This window comes from Rhineura floridana, chromosome 2 (genome assembly GCF_030035675.1).
Source record: "Rhineura floridana isolate rRhiFlo1 chromosome 2, rRhiFlo1.hap2, whole genome shotgun sequence".
In the NCBI taxonomy this organism is placed as follows: Eukaryota; Metazoa; Chordata; class Lepidosauria; order Squamata; family Rhineuridae; genus Rhineura; species Rhineura floridana.
The window spans coordinates 111,102,418-111,124,331 of NC_084481.1; the positions used below are offsets into that span (position 1 = coordinate 111,102,418).

Sequence of the window (21,914 nt, forward strand, 5' to 3'; positions counted from 1 at the left end):
GCAGGGCTGGCCCTACCATGGGGCAAAGTGAGGCAGCCGCCTTAAGTAGCAAACGCTAGCAAGTGGGGAACTGTGGCAAATGTATGCTGGGCGGTGGTGAATGGTGGTGCTGGAGAGCAGAGCTGGGTGTGTCAAGGGGCCTGCTGCTCTGCACCTCCTAAGCTAACTTGCTGGCTTCAGATGGAGTTGAGGACACTGTCCTGAAGTAAGATTCAATTGCTGGTCTGGTCAGCTTCTGTATGTGGAATGGGGGGCCTCAGGCAGCAAAATATGTTTGTGCTGGCCCTGTTTCCACCCCAGGGCTGGTTTCACTGAGCTTGCAAGATAGCTTGCAGAGCCCTATGGTTTATCCTAGCTGCTAGACCACGGTTAGTTTCTCATGCAGTTCCCGCAATGAGGCTCCCTTTATTCCTCTCTGAGGCTGTGTACACACTCCAGTTTACTCTGCATCTAGTGCTCTCCCACCATTGGTTTGGCAAGTGGTATACCCACAACGTTATCCACAATCCATATCCATGTTGTATCTATCCTGTTATTTCTTATGACATGCTGCATGTTGGTGTCTCCGCCCCAAATCAGCTTTGATCCAAATTGAGAAATAGAACCACCTAGCTGCATTTTAAGCTGGTAACGCATACAGTCTAAGCTAGGATTGCACCTGGAAACCACGTATGCAGCTTTCCTGAATCCCAGCCTCAGGCCTGTGAGAATAGCCAAGAAGAATGCATCTGCCTGGCAGACGGATGTGTGCGGCCTGTCCTGCTATCCAGACTGGAACAATTCTGGGGCAGCATGGGCTTTAAAATAACACAGATTACTGAAGAGCGCTAGGCTCCGCTCCACACCGCACTCTTGCGAGCCTCCAGCTCCTTCGCGCAGAACCTCCTTTAAATGTTGCTTGCCTGGTTTGGTTATAAATATAGAAACCTAAGCTATACGGTTCCCCTCCCGTCTTAGCCTAGCGCAGTCCCTTCAGCTGCTCCTATACTTGGTATGACCTTTCCCCGTCCCTTCCCCACCCCCTTTCCTTGCTCTTTTCCTCCCGAGTGTTGGGAGCCTGGTGGCCAATGAGCTTCTCTAAAAGATCAAATGACATTATAACAGGAGGACTTAATCGCCTGGTGGAGTTGGCAGACCCTGCAGCCTGTCTCCCATTCGACAGAAAGCTCCTTCCTTCTCACAGCAGCTCCCCCCTCTCAGGTAAGGAGGAGATTTAGGCAAGGGATTTATATTCCACATTCCATGGAACTAAGGAGGAAGAGCATACCCAAAGCTTTCTTTAAAGACTGGGGAAGGAGAGCAAGGGAAACGGAGAGATGTTTGTGGGCCTAGAATAAGCCTCAGTTTCCCAATCACAGCACCCTTACTTTTCCTGTTGGGCCTGCTTTTTTTCTTACCTGTTTTGAGGGGGACTTCCTTCAAGGCAGTAACGATAAACAGTAGCAGTTCATTTAAAAAAAAATTGGGAGGGGGATGCATGTCAAGAGTGGGGCATAAAAGTGAGCGCTAAGTGGCCCTGGCAGTTGTCCAGAAAAATATGTATCGTATACACCAATCTTCCCCAGCCTGGTGCCCTCCAGATGTTTTGGACTACTGCTGGCTGCGGCATGGTGGGCAAGGTAGTCCAAAACATCTAGAGGACGCCAAGCTGGGGAAGGCTGATATACACAAACCGCTCAAAATCTTCAATAGTTGCATTCATTTCTGCTGAAAATACTATTCCAAGTGGGGTGTTGAATTTAGTTACAAACGGATGGCAGACATTAGGGTAGAGGTACATAAGAGTAATCCTTTTCTGTCAAATCGGGCAGCCACTGACAAGGAGGGTGGCCATCAGACAGGTGTAGAAATAAAGTACTTGAATACTATGGCTAATTGTACAGCTTTTTTGGCAAACGTTATTGCAGAGTTAGGCTATTTAATTCCCCTTGACTTCAAAGCAATCTAAATCAAAGTGTTATGGCAGTTTTGGACTGGGATTATTTCAATTGTGGACTCAAGAATCAGCATGGGAAATCTGATGGGAACTCAGTTGAGAGATAAAGTGATAAGGAGTAATTATTTCTGAGTTCTTTCTGATCTCCGTTTAAAGTTTCATGGCTTGGAGGCTCTTAAAACTCTGGTCACACACTGCATGCTTTGGATATTCCCAAGCTGGATATTGGTGAAATGGTAATAAATGTAATTCACTTCCTTGAAAAGTATGTGTTCTGTGCTGGGCTCTAAGAATATGGAACATGTGGTTTATAGGGAAGCATGTTGCACGTATCACGTGATTCCTGTGAACTGGAAAAATGTACTATGTCAATCAGTAGTTTTAGGGTGACTAGGAGTTGTTCGGAGTAGACTCTTTACTTTGTATATGTCTGTAAAGCTTCTACAGGCAGATCAGACTTGATGGAGATTGCAAGGCACACAGTTTAATTCCTGACATTTAAGCCATTTAACTGGCTAATATGTAGCTGCCATTTTGGAAAAGAGTGGCACAATGGTGGATATAAAAGAACTTTGACAGGAACATGCCTGGGTATAAAAATGGCTAAGTAATCAACATATGCAGAGCTTGGAAAAATTACTTTTTTGAACTACAACTCCCATCAGCCCCAGCCAGCATGGCCACTGGATTGGGCTGATGGGAGTTGTAGTTCAAAAAAGTAACTTTTCCAAGCTCTGCGATATGGCCTCTTTTTAGTAGAAGCTTATCAACAGCATGTTTGCTAACTGGGGTTGAGTCTGTTCAGCTTCAATCCCATACCTGCTTACCTGGGAGTAAGCCTTATTGAAATCTCTGGGGCTTCCTTCTGAGGGGATGTATAGATTTAAATTGTTCTGTTCTTTTTTTGAACCTTCACAAATACTGAGGTCATTCTGATTCATGGTATACCAACAGATAATCACCATGTGGTTTTTTTATTTCTTCCCCATATGTGGAGAGAAAGACCCTTGCTATTCCTAAAAGGGGTGGGTGGTGGGCGGGGAGAGAATAAATCCAAAGCCCTCCTTTTCTACACTGAGTTATGATTTTGGTTAGTGGGGAAGATGCCTGAAAATAGCTTGGGCCCATGACAACGCAGGACGAAGAATCAGTGCATCCATTGCAGCTTCCTTGTACAGGCCACTTCAAACTGCTCTGTATGGCAGCAGCTGCCCCAGGGTGGATTGGATAACTTTCTTCACACCACTGCAGACCTTTTTTGGCTGTTTGCGGTAGTGTGGAGAAAGTCTCCACATGAGGACTGCCACTGTGTGGCAGTTATAATCTGTGTACCAATCCCCCGGCCAGACTAGCACCTCTCTCCATCTCTCTTCTTTTTTTCAGCAGTACAATGTGATGGTAGGCAGAGCTCTTTTGTACCACCCATAGTGTCCCCCACCCCTCTTCTGGAGTGTTAGAGATCAAACGGAGTGTGCTCACCATATTTAGGTCTGGCCCACATTGACCCGCTGTTCCCAAGGACAGGCAGCACCTTTTTTGATGGTGTATGGTGCCAGCTTACTTGCGGCCATCTTGTGTGTGTGTGTGTATGTCTGAACGTGTTATTTGTCTGACAGATACCAGTGGCTTTAATCACTTTAGACCAGGGGAGGGCAGACTTTGGGCCCATGGGATATACTTCTTTTTTTTTACTAGAATCTTGAGATCTATCTACTGGAGGCTAGTGCAAAAGATGTACATTTAGAATGGAAGAATTTGGAGCCCAGGACTTTGTTTTGAGTACCAGAACTAAACACAAAAATCCCGCACAAAAATCCACTCCTGGTTACCTCAAACTCTCTTCATTCCAGCAGTATAATTTAGACGGATGTGCGTGTGGTACAGTATAGTTTGCTGCTGTTGTTGTTTTATAATTGGAATCAGAAATCCTTGCTGATTGATTGCAAATCACCCAGCGATCTACCAATAGACCTAGCTCTACATTTTGCCCACCTCTGCCTTAGACCATCCAGCTCTTTCCTTGTATAATCATGAGCTAACCTGTCATTGGAGTGTTTTTAATGTGTGGAAGATTCTATGTCCATGAAGGTGCTGGACTAGATAGTCTTTATATCCACTTTTGGGTTGCAATCCTATGCCCATTTGAGAGTAAGCCTCAATGATTTTAATGGGACGTACTTCTGAGTTGACACACATAGGATTGTGCTCTAAACTTCTAGTTAGTTTAATTCAACACTCCTTATTTTAAAGGGAAAATCTGTGGTTCACAGATGTTTAATGATGAAATGACCATGTTGATACAGAGTTTGATTGGTGTTTAATTTATGCAGCCCTTGGCTACCTTATAGCCATCTACTACGTGTCTGCAACCCCTTGGCAACCCTTCTACTGTCAGATCTTTAACAGAAGTGTCATAAAGCATTCCAGCAGCAGGTGCAGTTGTGTGAAAGAGGATTGGCGATAGACCAGGTTTCTGGGTCTTTCCCATTCTTAGCTAATTTTGCTAGCTTTGGAAATGAGCAAAGCATGAGAGGAGCACAAATGGATGGGATGAGGAATGAGCCATCTGGGCTGCCACTTCTTATTCTCCCCCTCCCATTTTTTTAAAAAATCTAGCTGTTGGTTTTTTGGTCCCAAATATAGAATCGCATTGCCGCCCAGCTAACTGGTTAAGAAGAATTTCTCTTGAGAGAGGGAAAGCAAGAAAATGCAGGGAGTGTAAAGAAATATATACTAGAAGCTTATTAGATATGGCACATTGACTACATATCTTGCCAGGGGACCGGATCCATCTGCCAACTGATAGATGGTTACCCTGACAGTTGCTTGGTCATTCCTCCCCCCCCATGCCACCGCCTCAGACATCTAGCTCTACCGGCCAGGTCTGCTCTTCAGTGTGTGCCCGTTTCTTCCTCTGTCTTCCTCTCACCATCTTGCCACCTCACCTCCCTTGTATGGCCAAGGAGAGGGAATGATTGATAGGAGGAATGCTATTTTCATAAACGGTCTCTGAGGTGTGAGGGAGTGAATCCAACCTATCAAGGGGAAGATGGGTACATTCTCAGCTGTTAAGAAGTTCCCGAGGAGATGGGGGACTGCGCTTTTTAAGCCAAGAAATGGCATAGATGTAGGCCAAATGGAACATATAGTTCAGAGCAAGAAGCAGAGACAGGCTGGGGGATTTATGTGACAGAATCACGATCCACCTTGTTGGCTTTGCTTTGGTTCTGCATCAAACATTTATTTATAACTTCTGCACTTCATATGATGGGGGGGGAGCAAGGGCTTTTAGACTTATCTGAGTTCGAGGAGGGGAGTGCCTTTGAAGTGCAAATGAAATGCGACTGCCAGATAAATATTAGTGTTGGTCCTTTTGCTCTTGAAAGCTCATTGACACAATCAATTGATGCTTTAAAGGTGTGTGAAACTGGCTTGTACTGTATTACTGCCTTGAAAGGTTAAGCAGACAATGGAAAGGAAGATCTGTGATTTGATTCCCTTCTCCAACTTTTTCTTTTCTTTTTTTGTTTAATTTAAAGCAGCTGTTGTGCGCTCTGACTTTGAGGAGAGTAGCAGAGAAGGGTTTTAAAAATCTCTTTTACCTAGTCCAGGCATAACACAAGTATCTCTCTGTATTCTGTTTTTCTGATGTGGGGCTTATAGCAGCTCAATAAAGGAGTTTAGTTCACGATAATTTCATGGGGGAGAATGGATTAAATATCCCCTCCAATCTAAGTGAGAATGGCTACATTCATTGTTTTTAAAAGCAGCTGTTGTTTAAAAACACAATGGAACAATCATAGCTCTTCCATGCTCCCTCTGTTTTTGGCGCTAAGTCTCCTACTGTTTCATGAAGATCAAAAAATTGAGATGTCTGATAGATCAGGTCATGGAGCACATTCTCTGCCTCAGGTTGTCCAAAATGCCCTGCCTCAGGCTGCCCAAAAGATGAACTATCAGGACAAGATAGAAACAGAGTTTATTTTGAGCCAAGGCTCCTCAGGGCATAGAATGCAGGCAGATCTATATTAGACATTGAAACTGGTCCCCTCCAAGGGGCCCTGAGAACGGAGGGTGGGCAGCACTATCTGACAGGGTGCAGAAGATACTGGAATGTAAATCTCAGATTGTGCATGGCTGTGCATGATCCAAAAACTACATCCAGGCAGCACTGGGAAGAAGTCCTTGAGTTGCACCTCTGGGATTGTATATGCTTCATGGTGCCCTTAAAAATAGTGCTGCCTCAGACAACTGACTGGGTTGTTTGAGAACTTGGACCTGCCTTGAATTTGATGAGAGGATTCTTTATTGGGTATTTCAAGCCCTTTCACAAGTTCATTACGCATGATTTGTGGGTCAGTAATTGTGATAGCACAACAGGTCTGAAACTGGTAGAAATGTTTTGTGTTGACATGCCGTCGGAACCACTTTTCAGTAGCAGAACTCAGCTGTGGCACATGTGAAATGCGAATAAAAATACTAATACTAATAAAAAAGCAAGTCTCTCTGAATGCATATGTGAAGTACATTTACTTCGCTACTTGCTAACCATATACCACTGCTAAACATTTGGATAAAGGGAAAATCCAACTCTGGCTCTTATTAGAGGAAGGGAGCAGCTGATCCTAATTCCCAGGATGCTGTTTAGGAAGTGATCTCCCAGGCAGTCATGTCCCAGACTGCACAAGTCTAGAAGAAACAATGCTAGGGAAAGTTTGAAAATATTGAACAGACCAGTTTAGAAACAATTTTAAAATATATGCCTCTCTTTACATAACAACGTGCATATGCTTCGACACTAATTTTGAAGAACCAAATGAATGAACAGCCATTCTCCCCCTTAAATGTTTGTCTACCCAAACACTGACCTTGGAGTACATTGTCTTTTTCCATGTCAGTGCAGGGTAATCAGAAATTGTGATGATCCATATAACTTGAATATCCCCAGGTCATTTGGATTGTTTTTCTAGTATCTGAGTTGTGACATGGTATTGTCATTCATTTTTTACCACCTCCAAGCCTTCATCACAATTTGGGCCCTGTTTACAGACAGCTTATCGAATATGTGGTGGATCATATCGTAAGGTTTGAATTAGGATAGCAAGGTTTGAATTACAGGCTGCTTCCACAGGGTGGTTTGTTGTGGACTTGGTGTTGGTTGTACATAAAGGGTCCATGTAATGTTGTTATCAAAATGACATCTCAGATTTTTTCCACCCATTTAATCTGGATTTACCATTTCAGGTTTGTTTGTTTTTACTTATCATATTTTCTGCAGAATTAAATAAACTGCTATGTAGAGGCACTCATAGTTTCAGCTACTTGCAGAAAATAGAAAATTTGTTTTTTAAACTCCTGTTCAGGTGCAAGTGATTTTTCTCTTTCTTACTAACTGTTTTGATAAATTAAGTGATCATAGGGAAAAATCAACTGGAGAATTAGTACCTTACTTTTCCTTTCCATAGCTGGATTTGCTCATAGGACAATAAGAACATAAGAACAGTCCTGCTGGATCAGACCAAAGGCCTGTCTAGTCCAGCATTCTGTTCCCACTGTGGTCAACTAGATGCATATAGGAAGCCCACAAAGAGGAGGTGAGCACAAGAACAACTGGTATTAAGAGGCCTTCTGCTTCTGATATTGGAGATGATATATAGCTATCATGAGTAATGGCCTCTATCTTTATCCTCTATGAATTTGTCTATTGTCATTGTTACAAGGAAGAAGAACGTTAAAAAAAGTAGTGTCAAAAGTGTAGTTTATAAGGACTGCAGAGTTCACTCTCTGAAGTGCTGATTCCTGAATGCCAGGTATCTGAAAGTGCTGTGTGGAGACATCTGAATGTTGGTTAGTGAGAACATTGCATGGCCACTTTTATCCTCTTTGGGAGGTCAGCAGCAGACAGTATAGTAGGCCTGTGTTGCTTACCTGACCTCTCTCTGGCTGCGTGCTGCTGCATACTGGGCTGCAGAGGGGAAGGGTCAAGGCATCAGTGCGGCTGATGTGATGCTAATGCACCGGGAGCAGTATCAGATTGGCTCCCTCAGTGTGTGTGCACTGCACCAGCCTTGCCACCTCCTCTTCTCCATCCCGATATGCAGCAGCAATGCAACTGGAGGGAGGTTACATGAGTGGCAGAGTTCACTGTCCACTGCTGTGGGAGGACATATTTTGTAGGTGGAATAAATACTCATGGAGTGCACTACTTTGTTTTGGCTCAACCCTATGCCAGATTTCCTGTCCTACAAGATAAGGGATGTTGTCCACCATGGCCTGTGGGAAACATAATACTAAGCAAGGAAGTCCCTTTTATGGAGAACCTCCTGTTTTTCCCACATACAGGTCCTGCCTGCAACAGCCCTACATATATGTAAACTGCTGCTTGAACACACACTGGGAAACTGCAGCCCAGCGTATGCATGCAGCAATTTTCATGCGTGCGCTGGGTTGCAGCTGAATGAAAGATCATTCCATGTTATAACTAAGATGCAGTAACATGATGATTTTCTGCAGGAAAATGATTTCTGTATAGAAGAAGGGTAATATAGAAAGGCCTGGGAGCGTCAAAAGAGGTAGAATCAGTGGGCCTCAATATTTGCCGTCAATCTGAAAGTTTATTACAGTGGCTGATGCAAAAAATAATAATAGCAACCTGCCTGTTTAATCCCCCATCCCATCCCAAAATTTTTAGGGCAGTTTGCCCATGTCCTGACCTCATTATGTAATGCACTCCCTCTAGTGGCAGCATCTATATCTAACGTAATGGGTGATCTTTATAACTGACCTCATATGCTTACTTGCGTTTCTTTTTCAGACTTTCATTTGAACTTCTGTTTGTGTTGTGTTACCATCCAGATGTGCTGTTAGTTTAGAACAGGAGTAGCCAATGTGTGCCCTCCAGATGTTGTTGAACTATGGCTCCCATCTTTTCTGATCATTGGCCATGGTGACCAGTGCTGATAGGAGTTGTAGTTCAACATCTGGAGGGCACCACATTGGTTACCGCTGGTTTAGAAGGTCATGATCATGTCTAGCCTAATTGTGAAAGAGGCTGAAGTCCCCATATCAATTAGTGAATTTGGGGTGCAATTTAGGAGTGGCAAATTTTGTTCAAAATATGCTAACTCTGGGCACTAACCAGAGTGACTTCTGCTTCTTGCAGGGACAATGGGAATATTTTTAGATCCAGGGTCTCTTAGTGCAGTGGTCCTGGATGGCAGTTCCAAAGAGCCACTGCTCTAAGAATTTGCTGCTCTTGAGCTTTGCCTTCAGATCATCTATTGCATTGAGTGCCTGCTTATGTCTGAGCCACTCCTATATTGTCAGGATTTTTTAAAGCCTGGCTAATTATATGCCAAAAAATTGCATATATTATACATATAATACATATAAGTCAAGCTCCATTTGACACTATATTTCTGCAGCATATTTCTTTATACAATTATGCATTTTTGTAGGTATTTGTTTTTGTGCTGGTTACTTTAGGAAACCTGGAGTGTATGTGCATATAATCAGGGCCGGCGCCAGGGGGTGGCCAGGTCAGGCCCTGGCCGAGGGCCCTTGAGGGGCCTCTCCTTAGGTGGAAGGGTAGCACTCCCGTTCTGTGATCTGCAGCAGTGTTGGCTTCTGACTCCGTAATGGATCACGGAGAGTGAGCTCCCAGGCACCTTCCTCCCTTCCAGTCAGTGCAGGCTTCAATAAGCCCGCATGCATGCCCCACCCATCTCTCTCATTCCTGTGAATGCAGCATGCATGCATGCCATCAACCAAAATGGGGGCAGAGGCTTCCCTAAGGGGCTGATGCCCCTGCTGCCATCTTGGTTGATGGTAGGCATGTGTGCGCAGCAAACACATGCCTGCCATAAGCTAAGATGGTGGCGGAAGCTTCCCTAAGGGGCTAATGCCCCGCCACCATGTTGGTTGATGGCAAGCATGCACAGTAATTTACAGGGATGATAAAGGTAAGTGGGATATGTGGGCGGGTTTATTAGCCCATGCTACTTGTATGGAGGGATTGGGCTATGGTGCCTTGGGCCCGAAGCAGTCTGGTGCCCAAGGGCCCAGGCATGCCTGGTGCCGGCCCAGCATATAATATAATATGCATATAATATTATATGTATAATAATGCATATAATAATGTATGCAATCATATGACATGAGAATTGTTTGTATTTTTAGCTGAACCTTTAAAAAATCCTTCACTGTCAAGTTCAAGGAGGGGCAGAGCAATCCAATTCATGAGAAGCTGGCAGAGGGGGAGTTGGCGGAAAGGTCTGCGGCATCCATCTGGCATTTGGGAATCTCTGGGGTGGCTGAACATAGCTCAGCTAGGAGCTGAACGCAGGGACCGGAAAGTTAAAGCCAGCCCTCAGGAATACATCTACCAGGGAGTTAGCACACTCCATAGACTTCCATTGTAATTATTTCCTTAGACCGACCTTTTTCCTGGCATAACTTTGGCCCAGATCGAGACCTGCAGGAGCGTTCCGAACGGGAGTTGGATGTTGTGTAAGTCCCTCCCCTTGGCTCCTCCTCTAACACACCCCTGGAGGCCCCTTTTTCAGGCCTTATACCAGCTTCTGCTGGCACCCTTTCTTCCGGGCTGAGCTTCCCTGGCGGATCCCGGGCTGAGCTGGAAAGGTCCCGGCTGCGCCACGGCCAAGCCAGGATGAGGGACTTTTATTGGCATATCCATCTCCCCTCAGCCCAGCATAAACACAAGCTGGATTGCACACCAAGACAGAAAGAAGAAGAAAAAGGTGCAGATAACTTCAATGAGATTTTCATAAAATTCTATCCCAATCTAAAGAGATCTGTCCAGGGAACAAATCAATTTATTAACAAGTCTGGTTCCCAAACCTTTACTCATAAGGACCCATTTTGTCATGGCCTAGAATCTGCTGTCAATTTCAACCCCTAACCCAGAAACAGAACATCATGTTTTGCTGTATTCCCAGCACCCACTACTGGCAGCCTACCCACAACTCTAACGCTTCACTGGAAGCACTGATCAGTGGGGTCCTTCTTCAAAGTGTCAGCAGAAGAACAATACACTAAAGCTCAACAGAATGAATTCGTTCTTGAACCTTAATTTTTTTTAACTTAAAAACGGATGTGTGTTTTAAGATACTTAGATCTGTAAAAATGTGTGTGCCTTTACTATTAAAATGCACTGTGTATTGATTGTCATAATGATAGTTGGCCTTTAAATCAGCTTTTCCCAATTAGGTATCCTTAAAATGTTGCTGGATTACTGCCCCCATCATCCCTGAGCATTGGCCATGCTGGCTGGGGCTGTTGGGAGTTGTAGTCCAAAATATATGGAGGGTACTGCCAGGTTGGGGAAGGCTGCTTTAAGTTTTTAATATGCCTAAAGGAGCATTGGGAACTTTGAGGAGTGTAATCACTTCCCATAGACACTTTTTTAGTTGTTAGTCCAACAATGGATGGCTTGTCAGGTGAGGTACCGGGTGTGTGTGTCCTTGGACAATTTCTACCAGTGAGCCAGACATTAGCATAAACTACCCTATGGCTTCATGATGCACCTAAAGTGGCCTCCATTTCCTTTAGCAATAATTTAAAAATAATGTACTTTGTGCATGCTTGTGGGCCTTTATTTTTAAGGAAAGCTCAGCCTACTAGAAGATTAAAATAGAAGTAGTGGCCAAAAGTCCCACAGGAAGCATTTTGGGAGAGGTTAGATTAGAAAGAGACTTCTGTGAATCTTCTGTGTTTTTCTCTTCACTATGGGGAGGCTCCATCCCCAAAACCAAAATATTTTCTGCCTGTTGTTAGGGGTTTATTACTGGAACGCTTAGGGTGTCACGGCATAGCGGAATGGGGGCCTGTGTAAGTTCACACCCTTCTGAGTGTTTATGTTGTATCATAAAGTGTTGTCACTGGGAGCTGGGTAGGACCCCTTATATGGCAGGACTCTTGCTTACAGGATTATTAGACCCTTCTGAAATAGAAACCTTGTGAGCCACAGATGTTCCTTTAGAACATCCATCCATCTGCCTGTTCCTTCAAGACTCCTCTCATATATCAGCTGAGTAATGAAGTCAAGTCAAGGCTTGGGTTTCCTGGGGAGGAGCTCTGTTTTCTAATTAAAGCTCCAGCCTCATGAATGTAGCTGGATGTTGGATGAAATCCCCCTTGAGGAGTCTATGCCTGACCTCTTTGAGATTTTCTAATTCTTTAAAAATAGTTCTGCAAAGGCACTGCTAACAATCGCCAAAGGAGTCTGTTCCTGTACTTTCAACCCTCATCTGAGGCTGCTCCTCCTTCTTTGGAGGTGGGAAGGCCTGCATCGTGCAGGAAACGCAAGGCCATGGGGATGTGGCCCTTAGCTGCTTGGGCAAAACTGGTGGGCCATCTCTGCTGTCTTGAGTGTAGCAGCGCCATTTGCTGCAGCTGAGGATTGAGAAGGCCTTATGCTTTAAAGGGAGAACTAAATCCCGCATGAGACCAGCCTTTCCCAGAGGTTGCCCACTGATACGAAGTTGGTTGTAGTAAATAGACAGATGAATAACCCAACTAGTCCTGTGAATTCTGGCATTTTTCCATCCACCCCTTATAAGTGAGCATGTAGGTGATATTGTCATATTTGTCTTTGGAATTAATACAGCCCCTGTTGCCATAGCAATGTGTGTGTGTGTGTACATACACATGCGTGTGCGTGCTGACTATATGCATTCACTATCCATGCAGCAAAGTGGATCGGACAAAGTTTTAGATTTGGACCTGGATATAAATCCCATAAACCCCACCAACTCTCAGCCTCAGTTCCCCAATTTCTAAACCTCCTTAGAAGAGTTTTTCTGAGGACAAATGTGGAAAGAATGATAGGCACATTACACTTAAAAATGCATAAATGATTATATGTATTCTTATTAATACATTATAATTTGAATATGGAAGACTGCGGTAGCTGGGTTGTTACCAGGGTTGGCATTAATGCTTTAAAGGTCAAGGGTGGGCACCCCTGCCAGCTGCATCCAGCCTGCAGCAGGTTTTCAGGCTCAGCTCCCTCCTCTTTGGCTGCATCCAGCGCTACTGGCAGAGGAAAAGATTACTCTGTTCCTCTGCTAACAGCCTGCTGGGTGCTGAGAAAGGGAAGCCTCTTTCTCAGTGCTTGTCATCATGCAGGCCAAAACAGCTACTGCTGAAGGAAGAGATCGCTGTATTCCTCCCACAGCTGTTTGCTGTATTTCCATGCTAGGTGCTGAGAAAGGGATGTGGAACCACTGGCACCAATGGGAGATTTTGTCCTAAGCCTAATTGCTGCGGCAGAGTAGGTGGGGAGAAACAGAGAAAGTGAGACGGCAGGCTGGGTCCAGCCCGTGGGCCAGCAATTCTCTTTCTCTGATCTGGGGGGAAGTTACCTGCTAAGTGGTTTTTAAATTGTTTTAATGTGATATTTTAAAATTGCTGTAACCCACCCTGGGACCTTTAGGTGAAAGGTGGGTAATAAATGATGATGATGATAATACCAGATACCATGTCTTAAGGTCCTCATTCACACCAGGCCTGGCAGCAGTGGGCAACCAGATCGGGTATTGGCTGAGGGCCCCTGTGGATGACAGGGGGCCCCTGGGCCTGGGAAGTTGGAGCTCCTGCTCTACGATCCCTGCCAGCATCGGGTTGTAGGCCGTGATTGCAAATCCTGACCAGATAGTGGCGCGGATCATGGTGCAGGAGCTCCACTCTCCCAGGCAACAGGATCCCCACATGTGTGCACAGCCAGAGCACGCCACGTGTTGGGTGATGGCAGGCATGTACGCTGATGTGCTATTGCAGCAAAGCAGGAGGTGGCACAACTGGGCATATTTAAGCGTGCACACGGAGGGGGAGGCCCCATGGTGGTCTGGTACCAACCCTGGTTCACATACACAGCACAGTCAAGGCCTGTTTTTCTTCCATCTAGTGCTAATAATTACTGAGTGTACTTTGGTGAGCTTGAGGGCCACAATATTTAACATCTAATTTCAGCTTGGAGTTAAGTGTATAAAGTATATGGGCTCCTACTGGGAGGAAGGGCGGGATATAAGTCTAATAAATAAATAAATACATACTGTAGAGCATAAGGGAACTAAGTTCTGCTTGGATGAGTGACAGGCTAGCATCCTATTTGATGATTAATTTTGTGATAGAGTTTATGAATTGTATTGCTACAATAATTTCCTTTGCAACTAATTCAATTGTCATTGCTCTGCTCCACAACTAAAGAGGTGTGGGTTTTTTTACATCTATAGAAAGATCAGATGGGTGTGCTTGATATGTCACTTACTTATTCTGTCCTTCATTTGTTCTTTCATCTAGAAATCTGCCAATATGTCTGACAACGAAGAAGTGTGAGTAAAAACAGATCTGTATTTATTGATTGAAAAGGGCAATGTTTGGCAGGGATTCCTGGTAGAATCAAACTACTGGCCCTCACAGGTACAAGGACCAAAGCCCTGTTCCAAAATCAATGAGGAAAAGCGCCACCTAATTTTACTCCATTTATTTAGTAATGGGGCCATACGATCTAGGGTTGCTAGATCCTGATTTCCAAAATCAAACCACAACACTAAGGCCAGCACTATATGCTGCTTGCATAAGTTCCTGCACAGAATTCCACTTCTTAGCTGTATATTTTGGACTTAAGGTAAAGTAAATAGGTAGGTTAATTCTTAAAATACCCAGGAAACAGAGTATATTTTATTCATTTGTTTATAAAATTTCTGGACTGCCCTTCATCACATAGGTCTAGTTTGCACATAACACTAAGCCAAATTATGGCTTAGCATGAACAAGGAAGCATGCTGGTGCACATCATGGAGACAATCATGGCCAATTTACTCCTCTCTCACATCTGCTGCCATGGTACCAGGAATGAAGTCATGGTTTGGCTTTTCTTTGTTTGGCTTAGCACAACCGGGCTTCTGATTTGTAACCAAGGTTTGTTCTTGGCTTACCACTCATGGTTTGCTGGGGAGGGGGGAGAACAAACCACAAGCTTGGGTTCAGATGTAATGCTAAGCCAAACCATTGCTTAGCTCCCAATGTAGCCTCATGATAACAGTAAAAGCAGGGGTGGAGCAATATGTTCACAATTTTCTCCCTGTGCACCAGCATGCTAGCTAATTCATGCTAAACTATAGTTTGGCTTAGCATTATGTGATCACTGAGCGGTGTCCAACATAATATAAAATAATATGCAGCATAAATAACAATAGTATACATTAATTAATAAAACCAGTCATTGATAAAACACAGCAGTGCAGAAAAACCTGGACCCTTAGAAAGCCTTAACTTATTTAATCCAAAAGCCCAGGAAGAACAAAAATGCTCTATGGTACTTCCCCAGGGAGCTTACACTAGAAGGATGAAGGAAGGTGATGTGATGGGCAGGTGGAGGTAAGGCTAGAATGTTTCACATAGGAAGCTTTACTAAGAAATTTAGTATCGAAGGAAGGATGGAATGTTGGGGGTGCAGTGTTCAAATTGATATACTCCCATTTTTTTTCTGACTGTGACTAGGAGCTGAATGATGATAGTTCAGATAAGGCACGATACATAGGTTAGATTTACAAACAGCAAGTTCATCACATAACTAAACTTCAAGGAGAATTTCATCTGCAGTACTGTGCACCCTTGTTAGACTGTCAGCCCCATTGAGCAGAGTGGGACTTATTTCAAGGTAAACACGCATAGGATTCCATTGCTAATTAATTTGAATATGGTCTTGTCTTCTCTGTCTTTTCTTTCTTTGTGTTTTTGTGTTTGTTGGTAACAGGGAGCAAGTAGAGGGTGAGTAGAAACAGCTTTTCTTAATTATATATCAGTGTTGTAAAGAGTATAAATTGTCCACTTTACTTTTCTGAGGCATATTATTTTTTTAAAAAAATTACTTGGCATGAATACATTAAGAAGGTAAGATTCTTAGTGGATATCTATCTCTGTTATTCAGTTCTTGTGATAATTTCACATTGTGTAGATCTCTTTAAACCTATCTCACCTATTTCCTGATGCCAAATACCCCCCTTTTCCCTTCCGTAATCCTGCTAGTTTTGAGGAGATGGCTGTGGAATAAGCAGCTATATAACGTGATGAAAACAATCAATGGGCAGTCCAGTCTGTGGCTCCTCTGGGTCCTGTGGCTGGGCAGCTCATGACCAGTTGCTTCTAAAAACAAGTGGCAATCCTCTCTGTACCACAGCGCTGCCATACTGGCATTAGGATCAGAGAACATGATCTGTGGGCATTAATAGGGCAGCAGCTCCTTCATCCCTCTCCTTGAAAAACACCGTACATGATGTCCAGGTACTATGTAAGGGGTTTTCACCTATCCTTTGAACTAGGTTCCTTAATCTTGAACCCCGAGTCAGGGGTTCCATTATACACAAGCATTTGGAGTGCTGATTATGATTCTGTGTTCAGTAAGACAGAGCATAGGATCAGGGTCTGTGTGCAGCCTTTTAAAGCTATTTTCTTAGACTTGTGTTGACCTTGTAACAAGGCCAACGTCCTGTTTCTAGGTTTGTAGTTCACTCAATACCTCCCATTTTTGCTTTCAGTTGCCATACAGCTGCTGCCATCTGTTGGTGAAACATTTTACAGTCTTGGAGCCCATAAATATGCTTCTTTTTCTAGCTTATTCTTTTCAAGCTTATTTGTGTTTTTGTTATCCTGTAGAGTCCAAGTCTTGAAACTTATTAGCAAGGATGGCCTAAAATGAGCAAAATTATTTTTCTTTAAAAAAAAAAACCAAACAAAACCCCTGTTTGCAGGATAGTTCCAACTTATGTATATTGATTTATTTATTTTTTGCCTTCTTAAGGTACATCATTGTTGCCTGGGGAACAAGTGCTAGCTAACTGTCTGTCCTGTGTCCATTTCCATTGTGCAAGACTATAGAGCTCAACGTATCAGCTGTTTCAAAATATATGCACTTGTCTATTGTAGTTCATTACTGCCCTCTGTGTTTGTTCATGCTCTCAGCATATGTTCGCTGTTAGAAAGCAACATGCTATCAGCTCAGATATTGTTGTGTTGCAGCCACATGTGAAAGTAAATTTCCCACACTGGGTGTTTGGTCATGTGAACATAGCTTGTCTTCTCTTTGAACTGAAGACAGATGACATAATTTTTAACAGCCTTTCTTCAAGATCCTCCATGGCGCAGAGTGGTAAGCGGCATTAACGCAGCCGAAGCTCTGCTCACGGCCAGAGTTCGATTCCAACGGAAGGAGGAAGTCGAATCTCCTGTAAAAGGGGTCGAGGTCCACTCAGCCTTCCATCCATCCGTGGTCAGTAAAATGAGTACCCGGCATATGCTGGGGGGTAAAGAAAGGCCGGGGACGGAACTGGCAATCCCGCCCCATATATACGGTCTCCCTAGTAAACATTGCAAGACGTCACCCTAAGAGTCGGAAACGACTCGCACTACAAGTGCGGGGACACCTTTACCTTTTGTTTTTGTCTTAGAAACGGCTTCTAATCTCCCCAGCCGTTTCTCTCCTGGTGAGGCACCAAGACCTCCAGGAGAAAAACAGCTGAGTGGAAGCAGTTGGTGGAGCAGGGGGAGCATGAAGTGGGAGAAGAATTCATCACCCCTCTCTCCCACACACTAAATCACCCCACACTCTACTTTATAGGATTTTAGTATGAGGCTTAGGCAATGGTTTGATTCCCCCCCAAGAATGGCTTTGGCTGCATCATCATGTGATATGGCCACCTCATGGAGACCCCTGTAAAGTGGATTGCCATGCTAGCTGCTAAACAGGATGTGTTTCTCCAATGGTACCAGCTCATCATACAAAATTGCCTGCCTCCTACTATGAGGTTTCTAGTATCTCAGGCTGCTGCCGCAAGGTGCCACTGTGAATCTTTGGTAGGGACTGAGCTACATGGTGAGCCAATACAAGAAATAGTGGCCAGTACATGGAACACTGCAGCCTACATGTTCTGATTGTGTCATACGAAATTGCTCTAAAAGCCAAGGGCAGCTTGTTATGCATTATTTGCTCATTCCACTACCAAAAGTGGACAGGAATGAATAGTATATTCCATATTAGAGGTACCCGTTGAATGTGAAACATGTTTACTAAAGTAAACCCAGATGGTTGCAACAATAACACTAAATAGCTTTTTCTAGACAGGGCAGCTTGACTGAAAATCTTTCACTGATTTTAGCAGCCTCTGATTATGCATTCATTGAGCAAAAGCATTTCAAGGAGGGAATTGTATTATCATTTCATTAACCACTAAAATTCATTTACTGTTATCTTAGCTATTTTGTTTCAATTTTTTACACTAGATCATAGTCCAATATAAATATAATCAGACAGATATGGCCTGAATTCACCTTCAGATTGAAACATAATCCTCTCCAGCATTTACTTGTTGGTGTTAAATCTGTGGTTTCTGAAGCCACCATTTTACCCTATAGGTGATCCTCAGAGTAAGACAGAGCAGGCAGTGAACTGTCTGAGACCACTAGTGTCTTAATTATCCTACAGAAATCATTTGATGGGCAGAATTCCTTCTGTTCAGAGTTCTTTGATCAAATATGCCCTTATTTGACAGAAGTGCAATGGAATCTGTCTGATTCTTACATCAGGATATGCTAATGTATTAGAACTATGCAATTTACCCATGGCAACTCAGTTGCCCCTCATTCTTGAAGGGGAACAATGGTCAGTTTATTATTTTTTGTACTTGATTGGCTGCATACATTTGAATGAGAAAACCATGGAAATCTTTTTTACTTTTTTTTTTTTCAAAAAGGGTGCTTCTAACTTCAGTGAATTGTCAGTCCTTGTCCTTGTGTTGTAATTGCTAAGCATTTTTGTTGATTCTGCTGCTTTTCTCGTTTCCCTTTTCTTTCTTTTTATCTCAATGCAGAGGAATACGAAGAAGAAGGTAACCAAAACTCACCCACCTGGAATGTACCTCCTCTTTCACTGATGATCCCTGGTCTTCAGCTCTTTTGCAGCCTGTCATTCACCCATCTCTTTGTATTGTCTGCTAAAAATGATCTGATATGCTAGATGAATAACCACTCTAGTCACTTTAGGATTAAAACTGGAGGCCATTTCACAAGGCCAAAATGGAGAGCTTGACATGCATCAGATGAAATGCATGTTACAGTTACAGCTTTCAAGCAAACAGCAATCTGATTTCCCCATTGCACCTCTTGATGAATTCACTTTCTGGCACTTATAAATACAGAGTTAGATTTGAATTTGTGGTGGCAGAAACTCTCATTACAACATTTCAGTCCAAAACAAAGTTGACATTAGCACAATAAATTAAATGTGCATGTTGGTAATATAAAAGTGGGAAGTGTGTATCATCTTTAACTGACTAATGATTTGACAAGTTGCATTAGTATATATTAATACAGGTGTGCTTAGAAGATGGATTTTGGAAGATTCTCTCCCATAGCTTCATCATTGCTTGAGTTTATTGATTGTAGAATTTTGTCTGTGATGGGGTCTTCAGTAAAGCTTGTAGAATCAAATTGTTGAATGCGACCACACTTTATATTGCTTATTAGGTACTGGTACTTGGACATAGAAGTGCTAATGTGTTTTTCTAGTCTAAAAGTCTGCCTTGTTTTGTTGTACTCTAAGTGGATATATTCCTCAGATATTTTGAAAACAGGCTACTTATAATCACTTGGTATTTGATTATAAAACTTTGTCCTGAGATTATATAGGGCGAGAAAGAAAGCAATTTGGAGGAATGTTAATCTTGTTGTTCAGTGATATATAATCCAATGATAATCCAGTGATTTACTTTATTTTATGCAAAAGCATTTCTAAACCACTTAATATTTAAAATCTCTAAGTGGTATACAAAAAAAATGCAAATATAAAACAGTAAACAGTTTCATAAAAACAGATAAAAACAGAAATCTAGTAATAACAGGGTCCAATCTTTTGGGTCAAAGAAAACCTAGCCAACAATATATGCCTTTACAATTATAGATTTTTTTACAGTAGAAGGCCATTGTTGTCCACTCCCACTAAGAAATAGGGGCTTGCCCCATTGAGTTGGGATGTCAGTCAGACCACTTGGGCTCAGCTACTGTCCCATGTACTGTAGTCAAAGAAACTAGTCACCCCACTTGTCAAAGCTTTCAGACTCCAATTTGTGTAATCATACTTTGATTAATGCACACTGAGAAAGGGAAACCACCCCTTCCCCATGTGCATTGTTGGCTTCCATTGTGATGATACTGGGAGCTTATTTCAGTTATTAATACTATTAGTAGTATCAGATGGGAATCCTGGGAGTAAGGAATACTATGGCATTTAAAATGCTGTGCAGTGCAGCCCTTGGGGGTTTATTCTAACATGGCTGCTGTTAGAACTAAAGAATGCCACTCCTGGAGGACTATGGGCAACGAACTCCAACACAGGAACTCCATAAAATCAGAATCCTAGGGCTAAATGCTAAAAGCATTTTTCTTGGCTCCTGAGTATGATGTTGCTGTGAACAAGTGCATCATATCCTTATTCTGACAATAGCTTTTAAGCCAGTGTCATCAATGAAAAGCAGTCAAAAAACCAAACAAACAGCACTTTGCTAGGTTTGCTGTGAGTGAAGGTTCTTTTCAAACTCCATCTTCAGCCACTTGTCAAACTTAACAAAGAGATACTGAAGGGTGCTGATCTGAATACAGGCAACTTCTTCCAGTAAAAATAATTTCCTTTTTCCTTTTCCTTTCCCTCTCCCTCTTCTTATCTGTCTTACTTTCTGTTGGATGGGGGTGGGTGGGAACCCATATTGATTTCAATGTGAGATGGCTAAACTAGGTGTTTCTCTTCTCTTTAATCTGCATGTGTTGTTCCCTGGAGAGTGTTTCCTTTTATGTCTTTCTTGTTTCTGGATTTACCATCTTTGCCTGACATGTGTCTTCTTCTAAGGTGATTGGTTCCTGCTTTTGTACCTTATATTTCTCTAACCACTTGTTTCTCCAGCTGTAGCTCACAAGAGTTTTCAGAGGGTTTGAACAACTATTTTAATGGTATTATCTTGTTTGTCTTTGCCTCTCATTTCCATGATGTCTCCCATCAGAGGAAACACAAGAAGAAGGTATGTGTGTGCGTGCATGTGATGTTGCCCTTTGGATTTCTCTCTCGTCCTTTTCATAAGAGTGCTTTGTTTGCACAAAGGAATCCTGGGGTGGCAAAAGAAAAGGAACAAGAGAAATGAAAATATTAGCTCCAAAGGTTTGATCTAATGGCATTAATGTGGAAGGGGGGGAAATCCCATTGATGAAATTGAGTTGATGTCATAATATTCAGGACAACTCAGTTTTGAATTCCATGTACACTAAAAGAAGTGTTATTTGTTTGATGCTGATGTTTGGGGCATATGTTATTTTTTCATGCTTAAAAAAAGAACAAAAAGAAATGTTGATTGTGAATTATAGAGTTGGTTGCAGTTTTTTCAAGCAGCTGTGTTTTCAGCATAAGACTCTTTGGGGAGATGTAGTCATTTTTCAATCATTTTCTCTGCAAATTACAGGATATGAAATGTGTCATATTAGTTCTAAATATCCTTCTCAATCTAACAAAACATGGGATTGTTAGGATTTTTTTTTACCCAGCTCTGATGAACATGCATGCTTTTAAAAAAAAGCTTGGCCATATTCTTCCTGTCCAAGTAACACTTCAAATTCTTGCTCAATGTGTTGTTTCCATTCACTGTGTATGTGATTCATTTTATATGCTTGACTGTGATCCCATAATTCTTAACTTGCTCCTACACCCATCATGCTCCTTGCTTGCACAGTTTGAGGGATCATATTTCATGTTTCTTGTTGTAACTTTTTTGGTGCTGTTTCCTTCTCTTTTTACAATGCTTTCTACCTGAAGAAGCTCAAGAGGAAGGTATGTGTTGAGGCCTCTCAGTTCTCACCATTTAAATGGAAGGTGGAGCACTACATTTCTTAAGGGCTGTGGAAGGAAAAATGTGATTAT

General features: G+C 42.7%; 1 protein-coding gene across 7 annotated transcripts in view; it reads left to right on the forward strand.

The window, feature by feature from the left end:
• The first annotated feature begins 1,086 nt into the window (after window positions 1-1,086).
• The window catches only part of TNNT3 (troponin T3, fast skeletal type), a 60,965-nt gene continuing 40,137 nt past the window's right edge, over window positions 1,087-21,914 (forward strand). For 2 of the 7 annotated variants that reach the window (XM_061610150.1, XM_061610155.1), the window contains exons 1-6: window positions 1,088-1,200; window positions 14,258-14,289; window positions 15,717-15,730; window positions 18,826-18,843; window positions 21,007-21,024; window positions 21,810-21,824. In XM_061610150.1, the coding sequence (XP_061466134.1) occupies window positions 14,270-14,289; window positions 15,717-15,730; window positions 18,826-18,843; window positions 21,007-21,024; window positions 21,810-21,824 (85 nt within the window). In that variant the 5' untranslated portion in view covers window positions 1,088-1,200; window positions 14,258-14,269. Of the gene's footprint in view, window positions 1,201-14,257; window positions 14,290-15,716; window positions 15,731-18,825; window positions 18,844-21,006; window positions 21,025-21,809; window positions 21,825-21,914 lie in introns of those variants that run through there. The other 5 variants (XM_061610152.1, XM_061610154.1, XM_061610153.1 and 2 more) reach the window with 5 other exon arrangements.